The sequence below is a fragment of the Corvus brachyrhynchos genome, unplaced genomic scaffold (genome assembly GCF_000691975.1).
Source record: "Corvus brachyrhynchos isolate BGI_N302 unplaced genomic scaffold, ASM69197v1 scaffold94, whole genome shotgun sequence".
Taxonomy (NCBI): Eukaryota; Metazoa; Chordata; class Aves; order Passeriformes; family Corvidae; genus Corvus; species Corvus brachyrhynchos.
The window spans coordinates 11,116,087-11,134,097 of record NW_008238330.1 but is presented as its reverse complement, the minus strand read 5'-3'; the positions used below and the strand labels follow the sequence as shown (position 1 = coordinate 11,134,097).

Sequence of the window (18,011 nt, the reverse complement as noted above, 5' to 3'; positions counted from 1 at the left end):
AGAAGATTAGTGGGCAGATGCACAGCCTGATGGAGCGTCCCAAGCCATTTCTGCTGAAGCAGAAATCACAATGCCAAACCACTGCTCTACCACAACACTCCCACTCCAACCAGTGAGAGCTGTCATCTACAGCAGCAGCTCAAGAAGGCTGATATTACTGCCTTCCTCCCTAAGCAAGACCAGCTAAAACTAAGTCATCTCTGCTCTGGTTATTTTCACTTTGCAAATCCAGGCTTTCTTTTGCCACTTGAAAGCTACTAAAAGTGTTTGCAAATGTTTCCACGTGATACAGGAGTGAGGGCTCATTATGACTCTGCTTACGCAGAGGAAGCCATCACCATTGTGAGGATGCCAAACACTAGGACAAAACCCAGAGAGGCTGTGATAGCTTCATCCTTGGAGACATTCAAGACCGGACTAGACAAGCCCCTGAGCAATCTGCTCTAATCCGTTTTGAGCAGCAGATTGAACTGGAGACTCCAGGGATACCTCTTCACTTAAATTACTTTATGATTTGAACAGGAAGAGTACACATTCCCAAATGTCTATGCCGCTTCCTTTTGTGGTACTTCAAGTAAGCCCCACTAAGGATTTGTTCCAGACACACCACCTGGAGCAATGCATCCAGTTTTGGGTCTCCAGAAGAGTGCCATGGAGCGGTAGTCAGAGGGCTGGAGCACCTCTCCTCATGGAGACAGGCTGAGAGAGTTGGGATTCAGCCTGGAGAAGAGAAGGTTCTGGGGCAACCTCAGAGCACCTTCCCATACCTAAAGGGGGCTACAAGAGAGATGGAAAGGGACTTCTTACAAAAGCATGGAGTGACAGGACAAGGGGTGATGACTTTAAACTGAAAGAGAGTGGATTTAGACTAGATATTAGAACTAATTTCACTATGAGGGTGGTGACCCATTGGAACAGGTTGCCCAGAGAAGTTGTGGATGCCCCATTGCTGGAAGTGTTCAACGCCAGGATGGATGAGGCTTGGAGCAACCTGGTCTAGTGGAAGGTGTCCCTGCCCATGGCATGGGAGTTGGAATTAGATGGTCTTTAAGGACCTTTCCAACCAAACCCTGTTGGGATTCTATGAATCTGATTTCACAAATATGCTCCCACTTAAGAATAATTCCTGTGAGGTTACAAGCAAAACACATACAGTTTCCTTGCTTAAATAGCTACCATATGACTGTACAACTTAATTGTTACACCCTGGTATTATTAGATATTAGTTTTATGCATTTAATTAGAAATAAAATGCAAAATGAAATATAATAACATATTTTTAAAAAGTACAGTTTTTAGCTATGCACCTTAACCTACCATTTAACAATGTCACTTTAATTAAACAATTTAACAATTAAACTGTAGAGAATTTGTTAATATTCTGCCAATCTGCACATTACCAGGACACTCAAGAAGCTGGGAAACTGAAAGAGCCTTTCTCAGTAGAAGGAACAGCATTGTAGTACTTAAGAACACACACAAAAATCCCCCCATAACACCTCACACTAAGCCTCCTCCTGTCAAACCCTTCAAGAGATAATCTGCTATTGTTTTGTTTGAAAGGGTGACTTTTAAGTGTGATGGACCAAACAAATCACTTTGAGGAAATGTCTCTATTTAGCATGCTGATATTTATGTAACTACACTCATCAGGTATCTATCTATAACCATTTGTTCTACTGTGTTTAAATGCTGTGGCACTGGAAATTCCTGTTGACAAATCTGCTCTTCACATCCAGGTATGACTGACTGCATGCCAGGATGCTGCCAACCACAGTATTTACCAGCAGAGGCACAGAATTCACTGGCTCAGGATCTAACAACCTATAAGTCACTGACTTTATCACACTCCTGGAACACAGATTTATTAAAACATTTGGAAGGAGATTAGGAGATTCCAAAGGAACCCATTTTTCGTCATTCGCACCAAGACCCCAAATTTCTGACAAACAAATACCTATTGGGTAGGCTACATGTGGGACTGAGATCAGAATAAAGAGAAAAGACACTCCTCTCTGTGAGCTTACTGTATAATTGTGCTATTGTCTTTCCCAGCATTTATTATTCCTACTAATTTTGGTTTGAATACAAGTATTACATGATTTGGGTAAACATGCAGGTTTACCACACATCTAAGTGATGATCTACAAACAGGTACAGGTAGCAGTGAATCTCTTAGAGATCAACTATTACCTAGAAGAGAGCAATAGAAGTTGACACTTTTATGGGGGGTGGGAAGGGCATCAGTCTTTCAGAGTATGCCTAAAAATCTACAACCTTCCTGGATGTCTCAGACAAGACCTACTTGCAATGGGAAAGTGAGTTGGGAAGCAGGCACTCACTCTCACACAAAATTCTCTTTTATTCAGGCATTAAAGTAATGTAGAAAAGCAAACTCATGTCAAAATTATCTCAAGAAAAGCCATGGGTCTATTATCATCATTAAAAAAATGTTGTAATTACAACATACAGCTAAGCAAGACTGTAAAGCTCCATATGTACAGCCTGTGCTGCAGGATTTTCACAAAGGCTTTACTTGGATGACAATTCCAGTGCTACTATTTTGGGGGGGGATTTAAAATCAGTTTTAAATTGAAAAAAGGTTAAAAACTAGAAAAGGGGGGGAGGGAGCACCACTAAAAAAAGTCTAAGTACAGAGTCCTCCAGGCTACATTACTATGAACAGAATTCACACTGTTATTTTTTCTTGGTTACCATTAAAATCACACTGCAACCAACCCAGCTGTGTGCTATTTATAGAGATCAAATCATTATAAAGACATTTATGCTACGGGCAGCAGCAGTGACATTTTTTCCCCCTTCTTTTTCAAGCCAATTAAGTGAGAAGAACATTATAATAACATTTTGCTTTGTTTCCCATTCCCCTTGGTGTTATAGGATAGCTTATTTTCATTGATTAAGACCACAGGAATTCTGTCAAAAGGAACAGACTTTATAGTGCACTGTAAATATCCAAAATACCAGCATCTTTATTTTGAGCTTCCAATTTAGTAAATACATATATTTCATATTATTTCTCTGTCTGAGAGGACTTTTCCTCATCCAGCATGTTTGGCACAATAGCTTTGGTAAGAAAATCAAAGTGATTCAGGTGTGGTGGGGCTGAGGGAGGAGCAACAAAAGGTGAGAAGACAGGAAACAAAAGCATTGCAAAATCTTCCATGACAAGCTATCATGTTCAGAATACAAACTTATGTGGAAGCACTGCAAAGGAGAATCTAAACAAAAGCCTTCCTGCTCTTGGCACACAAGTTACCACAGCATGGAAAGCAAATTTATATTCAGCTCAGTGAAACTTGGCATTGCCATTATGGACAGAGCAGCAATCTGTGTTGTGAAACCGTGCATGACAAAAACTTTGCCAGTCTGAAATAAACTATGATACCTGGGACCCTGTAGGGTGCTACCAGTCAGCAGTATGGGAATGCACTACAGAGTTGGCTCTGATGACCTCTAGATATTGATCTTGTGGGTAGGACTCATCACCCTTAAGTTTAGTAATCGAAAAAGTTAAGTATCTCCCCTAAGCTAGCTGTCTAGACTCTCTTGACAACTAATGAGGAAAGACGGGTATCTCCTGAAGACAATTTATCCTAATCTATGATAGGTGTCTCAGAATGAATCAATTGTTGGAACTGTCTGTTTCTCTCCACTGAACCAAAGATGGAAATCAGAAGAGTAACTTAGTCTAGACACCTAACTTTTGGATGACTGAGAGTCAGGGAGATGAATCCAACCCTATCTCTCTATTTGCCACATCACCAGGCACTACCTCATGAGAATAAAGTATATTTTTAAGTGTTTCTTGGACTTGGAACTTGCTGTAAATCCCATATAATGTTAGGAACAACAACTTTCTCCTAAATCAGTCTATTTTCCAACACTGGTCTAATGAGCATCAGCTTTCACTGTCCAAGGCCAATCACTGATGCTCCATTTCCTATAAGCGCTGGCTGACTTGAAGCTGTACTACAGTAGTAAAACAAACCAGCAGAAGTTGTCAGTTACCCCATTCAAAGCACTGATGAAGAATTTCGCCATGAATGACAAATCTCACCCATCAGTCAGTCAACAAAGCAACATATTTCATATATATATACAAAAAAATGAGCAACGAAGGGGGAAAATGGCAGTGACACTTACTTGTCCAAGAGTGCACTCCATGCCACCGAGAAAATCTGCTTCCTTCAGCCCGTTGTGATTGCTGCTAATGTCATGGACTTCAAACCGCAATCGCTGCACCTCTTCAAAATAGAAGTCCACCGTGAACAGCTTGGAGAAGACGGGATTTATACAGGTTCGAATCACTTCTGTCCTGTCAACCTGTCAATTCAAAAAAGAGGTCACATGAGTGGCTTCTCTTTCTGCCATTGATGGACAACCATGAGCTCCTCAAATACACTGTGCTCATTTATCAGGACTGACAGCTGGGACTGTGACCACAGACAGTCCTGTTTGTACTGTCAGCAGCAGCTGCTGTTTCTGTGCTGGGCTGACCGAAAACACAAGATAAGGCCACCTTCCCTTGCCTCTCCCTTCCAGCAAGTCTTTGGCAGAATAACTGAGAAACAAACTATAGAATAAATACAGAATTTACATCTCCAGCAGTACCCATCCATCAGTACAAAACAGCAGCAACTAAACTAAGCATCAAACTAAATGGAAAAGAGAGTAACACCACCAATAATAACTCATTTCAGACAATTTGCATGATTAAGAAGTGGAGAACTGGATCCACAGCAACATCTTTTCTTAAAAGTATATAAATTTTTCCATGCTGCTAAGCTGCATCCCAAGAATCTGATGGGTTGTACTGTTTATTCCTACCTCTGAGTCTTAAAACTTCTAAAGAAACGTCATTAAATCTATATTGTTATTTCTTTTTTAAAAAAGTGTTCATAGAGTACTTTCTAGTTCTCTTAAAATGTAGTACTTGGGTTTCCTACTTTTGAAATAGGCCTTTGCTATTTTTCATTATGATGCATCATTGGTGACAACGTAAGCAATGAAGCAATTTCCTTTTTGCCACTCTCTTTGCCCTGGCACAGAAAAAAACTTAATAATTCTGTAAGATTAAAGGAACTGATCCTGAAATGAAGTAGGACTTGGGCACATCAGTCACTAGATAGGAGGTGGCTGGTGTGCCATGGAACAGACAAATTAAATTGCTCAGAGGAAGAGTGATGAGATCCTTTGTCTGATTCCTGATCAGGAACATCTGTTGTGCAAAAAATGACAGCCGCTTGCTTCACTTTTCAGAGCTTATAATGCATTAGCCTTGCTAGTAGTTATCGGCAAGGACGCAAAGAGTCAAGTAAATCAAAAGCAGGAGAAAAAATGAACAGTTCCTGTAGAACATTTATTTTACTGCTCATCAAAGGTGTCGGATTGACAGCTCTGACAGTTGAAATCCTTTAGCAAGTCATCAAACAGATGCTACCAGTCACGGAATAGACCCAAACCAGTGTTACCATTGCTGCCTTCTCACACAGCTGTGTCAATGTGCTCTGACTATGCCAGAATGAAACCATCACAAAAAGGAAAGCAACCTTACTTACAAATTCATTCTTAATGTATTTGCTTAGACTAGCTGAAAATGATGGGTTTGGCATCAGTCATCAAAAGAATAATAAGAATAATGTAAGGTGAGAAAGGATACCAGCTACCTTCATTCAGATGCTGGTCTATCTCAAAAATTTTTGTTATCTCCATTAGCAATCAGTATGACTCCACCATTACTGCTACAACGAGAAATACTTCTTATGTCAGATAATGATGACTAATCAGTTCACTGAGACGCTCCTGAGATCTCTTCTAAGTGAAAAGTGATTTGTTTCACTTGCAGAAGAGTGGTCATTTCATGAACTAGTGCTTCAGCAGACCCAATAATCAAAACATTTAAATGACTGCTTTTAAATTTTTCTTCATAGCCATAGCAATCTGCTGAACTCATTCCTTGCAAGTGCATAAACTGTTAAGTGGCATCATTTTAATTGCTTCATTGGTACAGCAGATCTCAGGCAGTAACTGAAGTTTCTGTTATTGTTTCACTTCATCTCTTCCTTTCTGCTGGAAAGGGTTCTCCACTGTGAAATACATCAAGATTTACACTTGCACTCAACACAGGTTAAATACGTGGCTGCTCAAGGGAGTAAAGTGCCTGAAAATGGAGGCACCGGTCTGCACACAGGGACATTAAGAATTTCAGTCTCACACAGAGATAAGACATTGTTTGCTTTTTCCAGTCTGTGATTGACTGACATCCTTCCCTTGACAGACACCATACTGAAATATAGCCATTTCACTGAATTTCCCCAGTCTTACCACATTATTGAGATGATACATCAAGCCAGCATGTCAGAGCATGGGATTATGTGAGAAAAATCTGTATAGAAAGAAGCAATGCCAACAGCTCCACAAGCAAATTAAAATTCTTTGTGCCTCTCTCAGCCATCAGCAGCAACATTAACCCCTATTAGTCTACCTTGTGTCCAGTCTGCTTAGTCAGCATGTTTCACTGTTACCCTAGTCCTTGGCTAGAAAGTCTGGAAGGGTCCTCAGCATGGGAAGCCCAGCTCCATTCCCTGGCTTTGGTTACTGCGCAGCAGGGCTAAGCACTGATAACCAGCTGAAGTGACTCGTGATGAAGAAGCAGTGGCAAACAGAACAGCTCAAAAAATTACCCAACTCTCATGGAACACCCTGGTTGAAAGATGCTTTATAAACACAAGGTATAATCTCCACTTGACTCCTGCCACTTTTTAAAGGTTGTTCTTTCTTGAGTACTCCTGCTCTCACATTCAATCATAAAGCCTTAATGCTCTCTTTAGAAATGCTGGATAAGCATGAAACCTTAATGAAAACTGGTGGAAATATTATTGCTAAGTGCAGTTTCATGCTGATAACCATCAAAAAGCTCATGATCTACAGGGCTGCAGACACTTAAAAAAAACCCCAAAACAAACAAACAAAAAAAACCCCCAAACCAAACCAAACAAACAAAACCCCCCAAAAACGCAACAAAAAAACCTGACCTGGTTTTAACCACAAGTTATCCTAATACCTGCAGGACCTGTTTCATTTCAATCAAAATACAGTGTCATCCTCCATGCTGACCCAAAACACAGGTTCACAGCAGTCTGACAAGATGTCAGCCTCAAGCCATATGCCCTTAATCCTGCTGTCACCCAAAATTACTTGCAGTACTTCCACTTATATGGATGATGAAGGCTCAAATGCTTAAAGAAAACACAGTTTAGCTTTGCCCAGCCTCATTAATTGAGCACTCAGGAAGTTACAACTTCTCAGCATGAATGTTTTCCAAAACATAAAGAAGAACACTAAATCTCCATTACTTTTGGGGACGACAACTTTAAAGTCCAACAACAGTATATTATAAGCAAGTGGAACTACACTTTTGGTCTTGTTGCAGAAAACCCTAATCCTGACAACAGGCAGGTTTTTCAACACGACATGGACAGGGGTCATGTCCACATATTTAGGATTTGCTGATGCCTGACATATGAGCCATCTGTTATTTTGGGACTTTGCTAGAACAAGGAATTTCTCCAACTCACTGAAGCAGAACAAATTTTCAAAAGAAACAATTGACAGCTACATGCACCTTCGGGCTGTGTCAAGAGGTAAAACTGACCTTAAAAAGAGCAGTGTTCATCTGACACCATGATCCAAACATCTGCTTCATGGTGCAGCTTCACCTGCACTTTCCCTTCAAGGACAATTTAAACAGAGAAAAGGACTTGCATCTTCACCTCCTGGGACGGACTCACACTGCTTTCCCTCTTCATCTCTTTAGGTCCTTGTCACTTCACAGAAGGTGGCGCCCTGCTGAGTAGCCAGGATTACTTGGCAGGCCCATCTGGATGCAGCCACCCTGTGAGCTTCCCCTTGGGGAACTATGAATGACATACAAACACCAAAGTTGGCAACCACAGTGCAGAGTGCCATCTCAACAGCAGGAACTAAAATACAGGAAAGAAAACGGGCCTTCTGAATCCTCTTGTCAAACTTGCAGGGAGTTGGAAGCTGGGTTTGAAAGCTGTTTTCTTTCTGTACTGTTGACATGGACGGACAGTTGCCAGAAATGTTTGCCTGTCTCCCTGTTTACTCACCATCACTGCTGAAGAACTGCAAAACTGTCTTTGCAGTCAAATAGCATCAAATTAAAGAAGGCACAAAGGACAGAAGAACAAATACTAAAATTCAGGCTTCTTACTCTGTTTATATCTTTTGTCTGTGACCTGTTGAAAAGCAGTGAGCTTTGCAGAACTGCAGAGCTTTGCATGTGATAAACACGGTAACTTCAGTGAGGAAACAGTTCCTCATCCTAGAAAAAAATTCACTGACAAAGAAGTAATTCAATGGTTGAAGTATGGGTTGAGGATCTCCACTCCATCTTTCACCACTAGTTGAGAAGTGAAGCCGAGGGAAAAGATCCACTCTGAGGGGGATTTATCTTCTTCTATCAAAATTAGATGAAGTATAAGCTATTGCATATACAAGGATGAACAAGGATTATGCAGGAGCTTAGTGTCACCTGGTATCTCAGGCTTTTAAGTGATCATAAAAACAACTTTCTCATTATGTCCTTGGGAACCAGGAAAATGGGGAATTGTCTACAGGGCCCAAAGCTCTGCACCTCAAGGCCATGCTTCCACGTTTAGCACAAATCTGTTATGTGGAGAACTCCATGTCCCACACAGATAATTGGTACCTACCTGCTCTCCACTGTATTTCTAGCAAACATGCAACTAGCAGAAAAGAAACACATCTTCACTGGTTGTTTCTTGGCATCTTTGAGGTGAAGAGCAGCCAAGGGCCATGAAGAATTCACTGTGTTCTCACCAAAAGGACAATTTTGGGGGGGGGGGGGGGAATTTTAATCAGGTTCATGAAATAGCACAGCAATGATACAGCTGCCTCATGAACTAAGGAAGATCTCTGGTCTACAGAACTATGGTCTGAAAATGTATACAGGTGCTGCAGTTCCTTCAGTGTTTGTAGAAATCTAGTTGAAGAGCCATAAAAATGCAAATTCCATTAAATAGAGAATGTGTGTGCCACCACAATGTGTTTTTTGGTGGCTGTTACATTTTTAGCAATTTCTTAGTCCAACAAATTGACCCACCACTCCCTATACATTGTACAGGCCATCAAGGGAAAACCAACAGGCTCTATTTTCTGTAGAAGTCATTATAAAATGCTGATTAAATCTGGTAGAATCACATTTGTCAGCTGAGATGAAAAAAAGTACAGAGGTGAAGAGGTAGCATTATTTTTAGGTCACCTGAATTTTAACAAGACTGAAAATTTCCATGATACAGTACCTTACCTGAGAATTTGATACCAAGCAGAAAGCAATTTGCACTTTGCTTGGTGGTTTCTGAGAGTCATTAATATATTTTTTATTATTAACAGTGCTTTCACAGCATCACATTTCTATCCCACAAATGATAAGTTATTGCAAAGGTCACCATAATTTATAGCCCTTGTTTTGAGTTTAATTGATGATTGAAAACAGTGGAAAGAAATTAGCAGATCTTTAATTCTTTTCAGACTATAGAGCTCAAGGCTGAGCAAAATCTTCTCAATGTCAGCAGAAACCTTTTGCCTCAGGCTGGCTTGAAGAGAAGCACTTAATGTGAATGGTCTGAAAATTATTTACAATTAATTTATTTTATTTGTGTATCTATATAAGTATTAGATAGCTTGTAAACCTCCAAGTCACAACCACAAAGACCTGCTTTCCAGCACTGGAAAACTAACATATAGAAACAGCCCAGACAATTGAAATTACAGGAAAACTAGGATTATTATTTCTTAGTTGGAAAGTTCTTCATTAAGAAAGCCCACTTCTCTGCTAAGAGCCACTGACTGGCTTGATTTCTTTTACTTTCTCAGTTACTTTTCACTGTTCTGAAGCAGGAAGCAGATAATTTATTTTATAGAATATGTAAAAATTCTGTGAGAAGTTCACGGATGGAGTTGCCTTATGTGCTCGCAACTTTTAAAGGAAGAGAGAAATGAGATTGTTGATAAGGTACTTGCATATGGTTTGTCTCATTCACTCAGAAACAAAACACACAACAGCTGTCACAGTCACTGCACAGTCACTCCGTATCAGCACTTGAGGGCCTGTACTGACCCTTAGCAGACTTGAAGCCTGTGCAGGTTTCAGAGTCTCATCTGAGCAACTCAAAGCTCTCATAGCTAGAAAACATAAAAAAACCTTTGGGTGCAATACAGGTTAATACTAGTGCCAGGCAAATTGTGGCAACATTGCTAAGGAGAAGAGTGGGGAGTTTCATGGGATTGGAAACAGTGATGCTCAGTTCCCAGGATGATGTAAGCAGGACCTAAATTATTTGAGAGCCCTTGTGCCAAGAGAATCACTGGTTTTCCAGAACAAAAGAGATCTCTGAGGAAGCTACAACAGTCCCCTTTAATTTTCAGACCATGTGCAGTTGTTGCAATTGATTTCCTTGGTAAGTCTAGGCTTTCTAGGCCTCATAAAAATACTGGAAAGTGCATACGTATCCCTCCCACTCATTATCCTTTTGGAAAGCTCAGATACAAGAGAAAAAAAGCAAGTGCTCTGCCAGTGCATTAATGCACAGTCACACTGTTCCTGACTGCGCTATCTACCTGATCTTAGTTTACTCTCCCTCTGAAAAGAAACACCTTTGTTTCATTCAAATAGTTCTGGGAGTTAGAGAACACCAAGTCTTCTCAGCTTAATGTTATGAAACCTAAATATTTTGGGCCAGAGTGATAATTTTTAGTCACTGTATGGACTGCTATGAAAGCAAACAGATTAAAATTGTTATCTTGTTGGGAGACTTTCATGTAATTCCCTTGGATCTTTAAGCGTTTTCCTGGTAACATGGTTGATGGGACTCCAGCTGCATCATGTGAGTCATACCCAATGTGTCCCTAAAGTACAGAGATGATTAGGCATTTCACAGGGCAAGAGTGTGCCACCGAAACATGAACTTGGGTTAAACAAGAAGTCAGGTTAAACAGAGGTTTGATAAAAATTTTGCTTAGAAATGTTTGAAAATCAGCCAGCTGCTCCTCCTGGACACCAGACCAAGGTGTCTGCTCTGATTTAGACCAGAAACATGAACTTTCATCTCTCACACCACCAGGGACCATCTGAGCCACCAGGCCACTGGTTATTTCACATGGCTCCCTCTGCATTCTGTTTTCTGTGCATTATAAAATAATACTCTCCCATAGAAACACATTACAACCATGTTCCACCACATAACTTTAACTTTTCTGGATAAGAACGCCTTAAAATGCCCCATACAGCCTTCACTTTTCTTGATACATGAAGGCAGTGCCATAGCTCTGGAGGCAGGGGAATGCTGGCTGACCCCCTGCCTCCTGTGAATTTAGATTTGACATAAAGTGTGCAATAGCAAAGAACTCCAGCCCTGACATTTCAGCTGAAGGAAACAGAAATGCTGCCACTTCTCTGAGCCCAACTGCAGAACTTCCATAGGGAAGAACTGTAAAACACAAAGCATTTTCCCACCTATTGACCTTGAGCTGTAAAGGACCATACTTCTTGCACCAGCTGCAGCACTGTGAATATTCAAGCCAGTTTTGAAAAGCCAGTTGCAGAACATTTCAGTGAACCTGAAAAGCACAGTGTCTCTTTAGAGCACATCCATAATGCAGCATAAATTAAGGTCTTTCCAATGAACTGGACTGAACAGTGAGAGGACCATGATAACAAGGTGAGATAGCACTAAGTGTCTTTTGCATAAGATATTTTACATTATCTTACATTTAACATGGGAGCACTTGTAATTCTGAATTTTTTGTGTAACATTTTGAGTCCTGCTAGAAATAAGAAGGACAAGTCTGAAGAGAGAACATCAAATCTGGCATGCATAATAGATTTGGGAAACTTCTTGACAAGCCGTGGAAATTCCTGCAAAGCAGCACAAGGATTTAACTTCATGGATTTAGCCTCCAGGGTAAGCTTCCCCCTGGGATTTAAGGGGTCTCAGTCTTTTGGCCCTCACTATCCCAGTACAGAGTAGTGCTCATGCCTCAGCAGAGAGCCCATTCTTCTGTATCCCTGCTTAAGCCATGAAGTTGTCTTCACAATTAGCTGTGAGATGTCACTCAGCGGTGACCTAACACAATACCCTCTTGGGTACTGAAAAGTTTAGGCTTACATTTCCAAATAACTAGTTTCTTTTGTAATCTTTTATAAAATGATTGAACATCTGCACATACACTGTCCTAGCGAGGAAGCCCAGCAAACTCCTTGACTCCCTCTGCACAAGGCCAGCAGCTGCAGGAGCTGATATTCTGGAGGTCACACCTTCCAGAGTGACCATGGCGAGGCACCAAGTTGCGTTTTGGAGCAGCAGCAAGAGTGCTGCACTCTCATCTGCACCAGATTACCTCCTGCAGGGTCATTAAATAGAGACAAGCAGTGATTATGCCAAAGCCCTTTATCTTTTTCTGATATGATTTCTGAGCCTTAACAATCACATAAAATTGGCGACTAGAGAATTTTTGGAATAAAAGAGTGCATCTTCTGAGGAACTCAGCAAATCCTGACCCAGCCATAAGCAACACAGAAGGACCTCATAGAAATCACTCAGTGGCAGGAGATATCCATGGACTCCCTGCGTATTTAAGAAATGCTCAGCAAACACCACAAGTGAATAATGACCTGCATCAACTCATGGGATAAGGTGCTAAAGCTCATTCAGATGTGATTACATTGGCATAAGAAAGAAGAGAATTAATTTTTTCACTGAAAACTCTTGAATGCTACCTCCAAGCTGAGCCCTGAAGCCTCTGTGCTAGGTCTTTCTCTACTTGGTATCACAGATACAGCCCAGACATTCAGAGACTATGATGACTGCCATTGACTATTCCACAACCTTCATTTCATGTTGAGAGCTTCAATCAAACCCTAATGTACATGTCCCCGAGGACACAGGCTTTCTGTAGAGGACAAAACTGGTCCTTCAAACTGGTAACAAAAATATTCACGTATTTTACCATTTAGGTCCACTTTCAACTTGCCATGAATTGCTAGCAAGCAGTTTAGTGCCTGGCAGCCATCTGAAAGTCAGAGCACTATGCAGCCATTTGGAAGCTCTTCAGCCATATATTCTCCACACAGTGAGTCTTGGGAATACAGGTCTTCATTGAAGCAGTTTCAATTTCATTGTTACTTGGTTGCTCATTTTTAATCTGCTTCTACAGAGAAACACAGTTTTGTTGATTATTTCTGTTCAAGGGAGAGTTTTTTATGTATCAAATACTTGGCTGCTTTTCCCCATACAGATGATATTTTAATGTCTCCCAATCAGCTAAATTTTAAGTTCTTTACTTTAAAAGGAAATTATTTTGAATATTCTTTTGCTATTTTGAATATTCTTTTGATTCACAATGCAATACATAACCTTGCCTGCATGATAGCAACAAAAAATATTACAATGGAATATGGTTTAAAATTTAATAAGTACCTGATGGTTGAGTTTTTCAAATGCCATTGCTTGGGAATCCTCAGTTCATGGATAGAATACTGTACTCACCCAATTAGATTCTGCTACATCATTTGGCTACAAAGAAATTAATTCAAACTTACTCTAATCAGGATGCAAAGCATTTATTTGCTAATTCCACCTTTCATTACTCCAAAACTAACTTCCAGAATTAATTTTTAATATAGCCAGGTAAACTGACATCATGGGCACCAGGCTTCTACAGCATTTGCAGTCATGTTTCTTCTTTTCCTGATGTCCTGGAGAACAAAAGATTTATAAGATTGACAAATATGTTGTAGTGCCAGCCCATTGGAACCGCAGGGCAGACATTTGCTGTTGCTGAGCAGCAGTTAAGCCTGCACAGAGACCTTTAGAAGTGTTCATGATGGCACAGGATTGATCAGGAGAGAAATGCAGCATTATACAATTCCTCAAGAATTTACACATAATTGAGAACAGAGAAACATCAGGAGATGGGATGATCTTTCCTTCCTGGGTATCAGTAGGCTACATTATACTATGTAAGACGTCTACACCACTTCAGTAATTTACTCTTTAATTAACTGACTATAAATAGTATTTTGATAATTTATTTATATTGAGAAAGATTGCCTGCCTCATACACCCAGGTAAGTTAAGCATAACTAATATAGATTCTCAGATAGGTTAATGAATTATGTCAATTGATATAGGCCCAGTCAAGTTGTTAGTTGAAGAAATTAATTTTCTAACAAAGCGCTCATAATTAAAGATTTAATAATGTGTTTTTAATGTTATAACTCAACTGCTAAATCAATTACATCATGGAGGCATTAGCAGCAGGAAGACAATGCACTATTACACAAGATACACACTGCTTTACGAGTTTTTCCTGATATTCCTATACCAGAAGTAACAATTTACAAGGTCCATTTAAACCAGACTGTCTTCCCACACAACTGGGGAATTTGGACCACGTGTTTGAAAGACAGCCTAGAAAAATAACAGATTTGTTGTGACTAAAGTCCATTATAAACTACTCTCACTCTTTTTTTTCTTTTACACATGCATCTTATGAGGCTTCTCCATGTGGTTACCATTTGCTGAAGCCATTGCAGCCCAACAGCTTGATCCACTATGCCGGAACATCAGTGGAAGCCTTTCTGTGAACTACCACAAAATCCAGGAAAATAGAGTAGGGCATTATTCTTCTCCCAGTTATACTCACAAGCACACATTCTCGTAATAAATAGTACAGAACTAATTAGAAGTAGAGAGCAAGTTTAGTTGAGCTGTATTACAGTGTTGCAGACAGCATCCTATCAGACTCCTGACTTGTGGCCTGTTTGGTTTGTACTGCAAGGATCCCAGTGAGCTAAGGTTGCTAGCAGTATCTGGTAATATCTAATTCAAAATGGTTTTTGAAAGCAAGTTCCTTGTAATCAAGCCTCATGTACATGCATGCTATCCAAAGATGTGTAAGCTCAATCTGACACAACCACCATTTTCCTCTCCCTGAGAATGACTGGGGCCTGGGATATGCTACATACAGGGATCTTCTTTACTACATCTGACTTGCCTACACAACCACCTCAGGCAATAAGCAGCTAAGCTGCTTCCTGTAATGGCTTCAGATCCCCCTGGAAAGTGTTATGACTTTCCAGCAGTTATCTGTAAACAGTACATCCACATACATCAGATACGTGCAGCACACATACACATCAGTCCCTCTTACATTCACTGTGATTTATAAAATTTGCTGGTATATGCATATCTGAAGAGGTTCAAATGTTCAGAGCATACTGAATCCAGCCTGGTACACCTCTTGGCAACAGCAGGGATGCTAAATATGGATTTTTTTTTTTTAACTAGTGAGCACAAGATTTGATCATAAAAGACAAGTGTTAGTCTTGTGGGTCTTCCATTGAGTGCAAGTAGTCCATGTATCTACTCTTGTTTCCTACTGTCATGCTCTATGTGCTGTAAATACATGTTTATGGGTGTAAATTATACATGCTTCACCATGATTCAGTTTGTGCATATTCTGCCGTGAGATCTTTCAGCCCTGGCAGTCAGGGATTTTAACTTAGGGTGAAACAGCCAACAGAGAGAGCACAACACCCTGTGGAAGACGCTGCCCACTAGGAAAGTGGTCAATACAGATATACAAGAAACCTATGGCAAAGATACCACAGAACAGCCAGATCTAAGCACCCTTCAGACAAAGTCCATGGAACTCCCAGGAAGCCCCGTGAAACTCCACATACTACTGGCCACAATAAATAAGAAGCGCCAGCAGGATTTGGTTTTCCTGGTAGACTTTAAAATTGAGCTATGACTGAAGCTATGAAGAAGCAGCCTTGTAGCAGGCAGGTTTTGATGGAGATTTGTCCGTGTGTAGTTCCTGGCTTCCCTTCTGAGGCTCATGTTAAGGATGGCTTTAGGTACTGACACAAAGACATGAAAAAAACCAGCTTCAAAACGAAAACACTGCCCAGGCTGTTCTGATTGTGAGAATAGAGGCAAAACACCCAGCACACCCCAGCAGTTCAGCATGCTCAGACCATGAAACAGGATCCCAGTTCCACAGTTTGCATGCACAGCCCACCTGGGATTACAACCTGGTGGCTCTGAAGGAGTCAGTCCTGCCCAAGGCTATTCACAGCCCTCACAGCTTCCTGCCCCTGCCTGCTGCTCTAGGAGACCACTGCAGGGCAACGTGCTTAATTAGGTACTAAGTAATTCATAAGCCATTTGGTCTTTATGCACGGGGTCCTAAAATTTAATTTTGCTTACACTGCTGAAAATCTATGAGCTGCTTCAGGAATGAAAGGCATCACCAAGAACCATTTTGGCTAAAATCTCCTGAATTTTATCCCATCTTTAAAAAAAAGAGCAAAATTAATGCATCTAAATATGATCATGTATATTCTTGTCCCAAGAGAACTCTAAGCTTGACTCACAGAATTACCACATTTGGCAGTGAGGCTCTTCCACTTTTAGGGGCTGTAAAACTGTAATAAGGAACAGAAAGCTTTGATTGGATTTCCTTTCTCTCTCTGTGTATTTGAGGTCTTTTCCTGATACCAGTAATATTGAAGTCAACAAAACTCAAATATGCATTTTCAAGTCTTGCTAAACAATGGAAATGAAAAACAATGGAAACTAGCAGCTGTGCTATTATGTATCTGTAGTGTTAAATATGTTTCTCTTACTGTATTTGCTTAAAATAGAAGGTGTTTTATAAACTGGCCTTTCAGCATAGTAATATGCTAATATATTTCAGGCATGCTTCTTTCAATTGGTATATTTGGGCAATTTATCCAATGCTTCCATATTAAAAAAAAAAAAAAAAATTAATACCCACTCTCCACATGTCTCCTCTAATATTCCCTTTGACAAGAATACTTTTCAATCCTTCTCTGTGCATCATGGCATTTTCTATTAACAGATACAGAAATGAGAAATGTAAATAACGCTTGATGAAGTTTGTCTTTAGACATGGAACACTGTCGAAAATCATTCCTGTTTCTGTAGATGTTTGGGTAGAAGAGAAAACACACTCTTGCATCCTGTTCCAAACTATGAGACTTAGAGTAATGCGCTTATTCTTTTTCTGTACCAACAGTCCAACTCCAAAAACTGTGCAGGTTGGACTGGAGGATGCTCTTGGTAGTAGTCTCAGCTCAGAGCCTTGTGCTGCTCACAGACTGAGCTTACTAGGGTTAAATTTAAACGAGGTAAGGGTGGGTTCAGGCACACTGCGTGTACCGTCACTGGAGTGTACTTTTCTGAAAACCACCATCAGGCTTCCACCTACCCAAACAACCGTGGTGTTAGATACACTCTGATACGGTGCAGCAAATCCTTCAGCACCCTACAATGATTGAAAAAGTCAAAAGAAAACTCTCCCTGTAGCCACTGAGTGCAAGAGGGATTTTGGCTGAACCATGCAGTGGAAACCAGGAGCATCAGGTCAGGGTGCAACTTGCATTGATCCTATTACTGCAAGAGTATAGTCTGCACACAGGTATCACTGATATGGCCCTTAGGCCGTATGGGACATGTGATGGGACACAGGTAGGTTGGAAACTACATGTGTAAGAAGTCCAACCTGTAATCCATTCCCTATCAGTCTGCTGTGTGTTTGGAGGCCCAGTTGACAGCCCTGAAACAAATATAAACATCCTACCCTAAATGACTCATCCCAACACAGCCCTTCAGCCCAAAATATGGAGCCCATTCTTGCACACTGAGAAACAAAAGCAGGACTTGGTTTCTGCCAGGTGGAAGCAGTGGCATTAGTGATCTAGCAGAGTGATGTGCCATGCAATGGGGAGAACAACTGGTGGATAGCTCCCATGGCTAGAGGAAAAAACAGGCTAGGGAAAAGTGATAGCTGGAGGATGGAATTCCCATTATATAACCAGCAGTGGAGTATTGTTCATCCTATCTTATTGCATTCCT

General features: G+C 40.6%; 1 protein-coding gene across 1 annotated transcript in view; it reads right to left on the bottom strand.

Moving 5' to 3' along the window:
* CPNE4 (copine 4) overlaps positions 1–18,011 on the bottom strand; it is a 188,893-nt gene that overhangs the window by 106,749 nt on the left and 64,133 nt on the right. Inside the window, exon 3 of the mRNA XM_008633911.2 lies at positions 4,165–4,344. Coding sequence (XP_008632133.1) covers positions 4,165–4,344 — 180 coding nt within the window. The remainder of the gene's footprint in view (positions 1–4,164; positions 4,345–18,011) is intronic.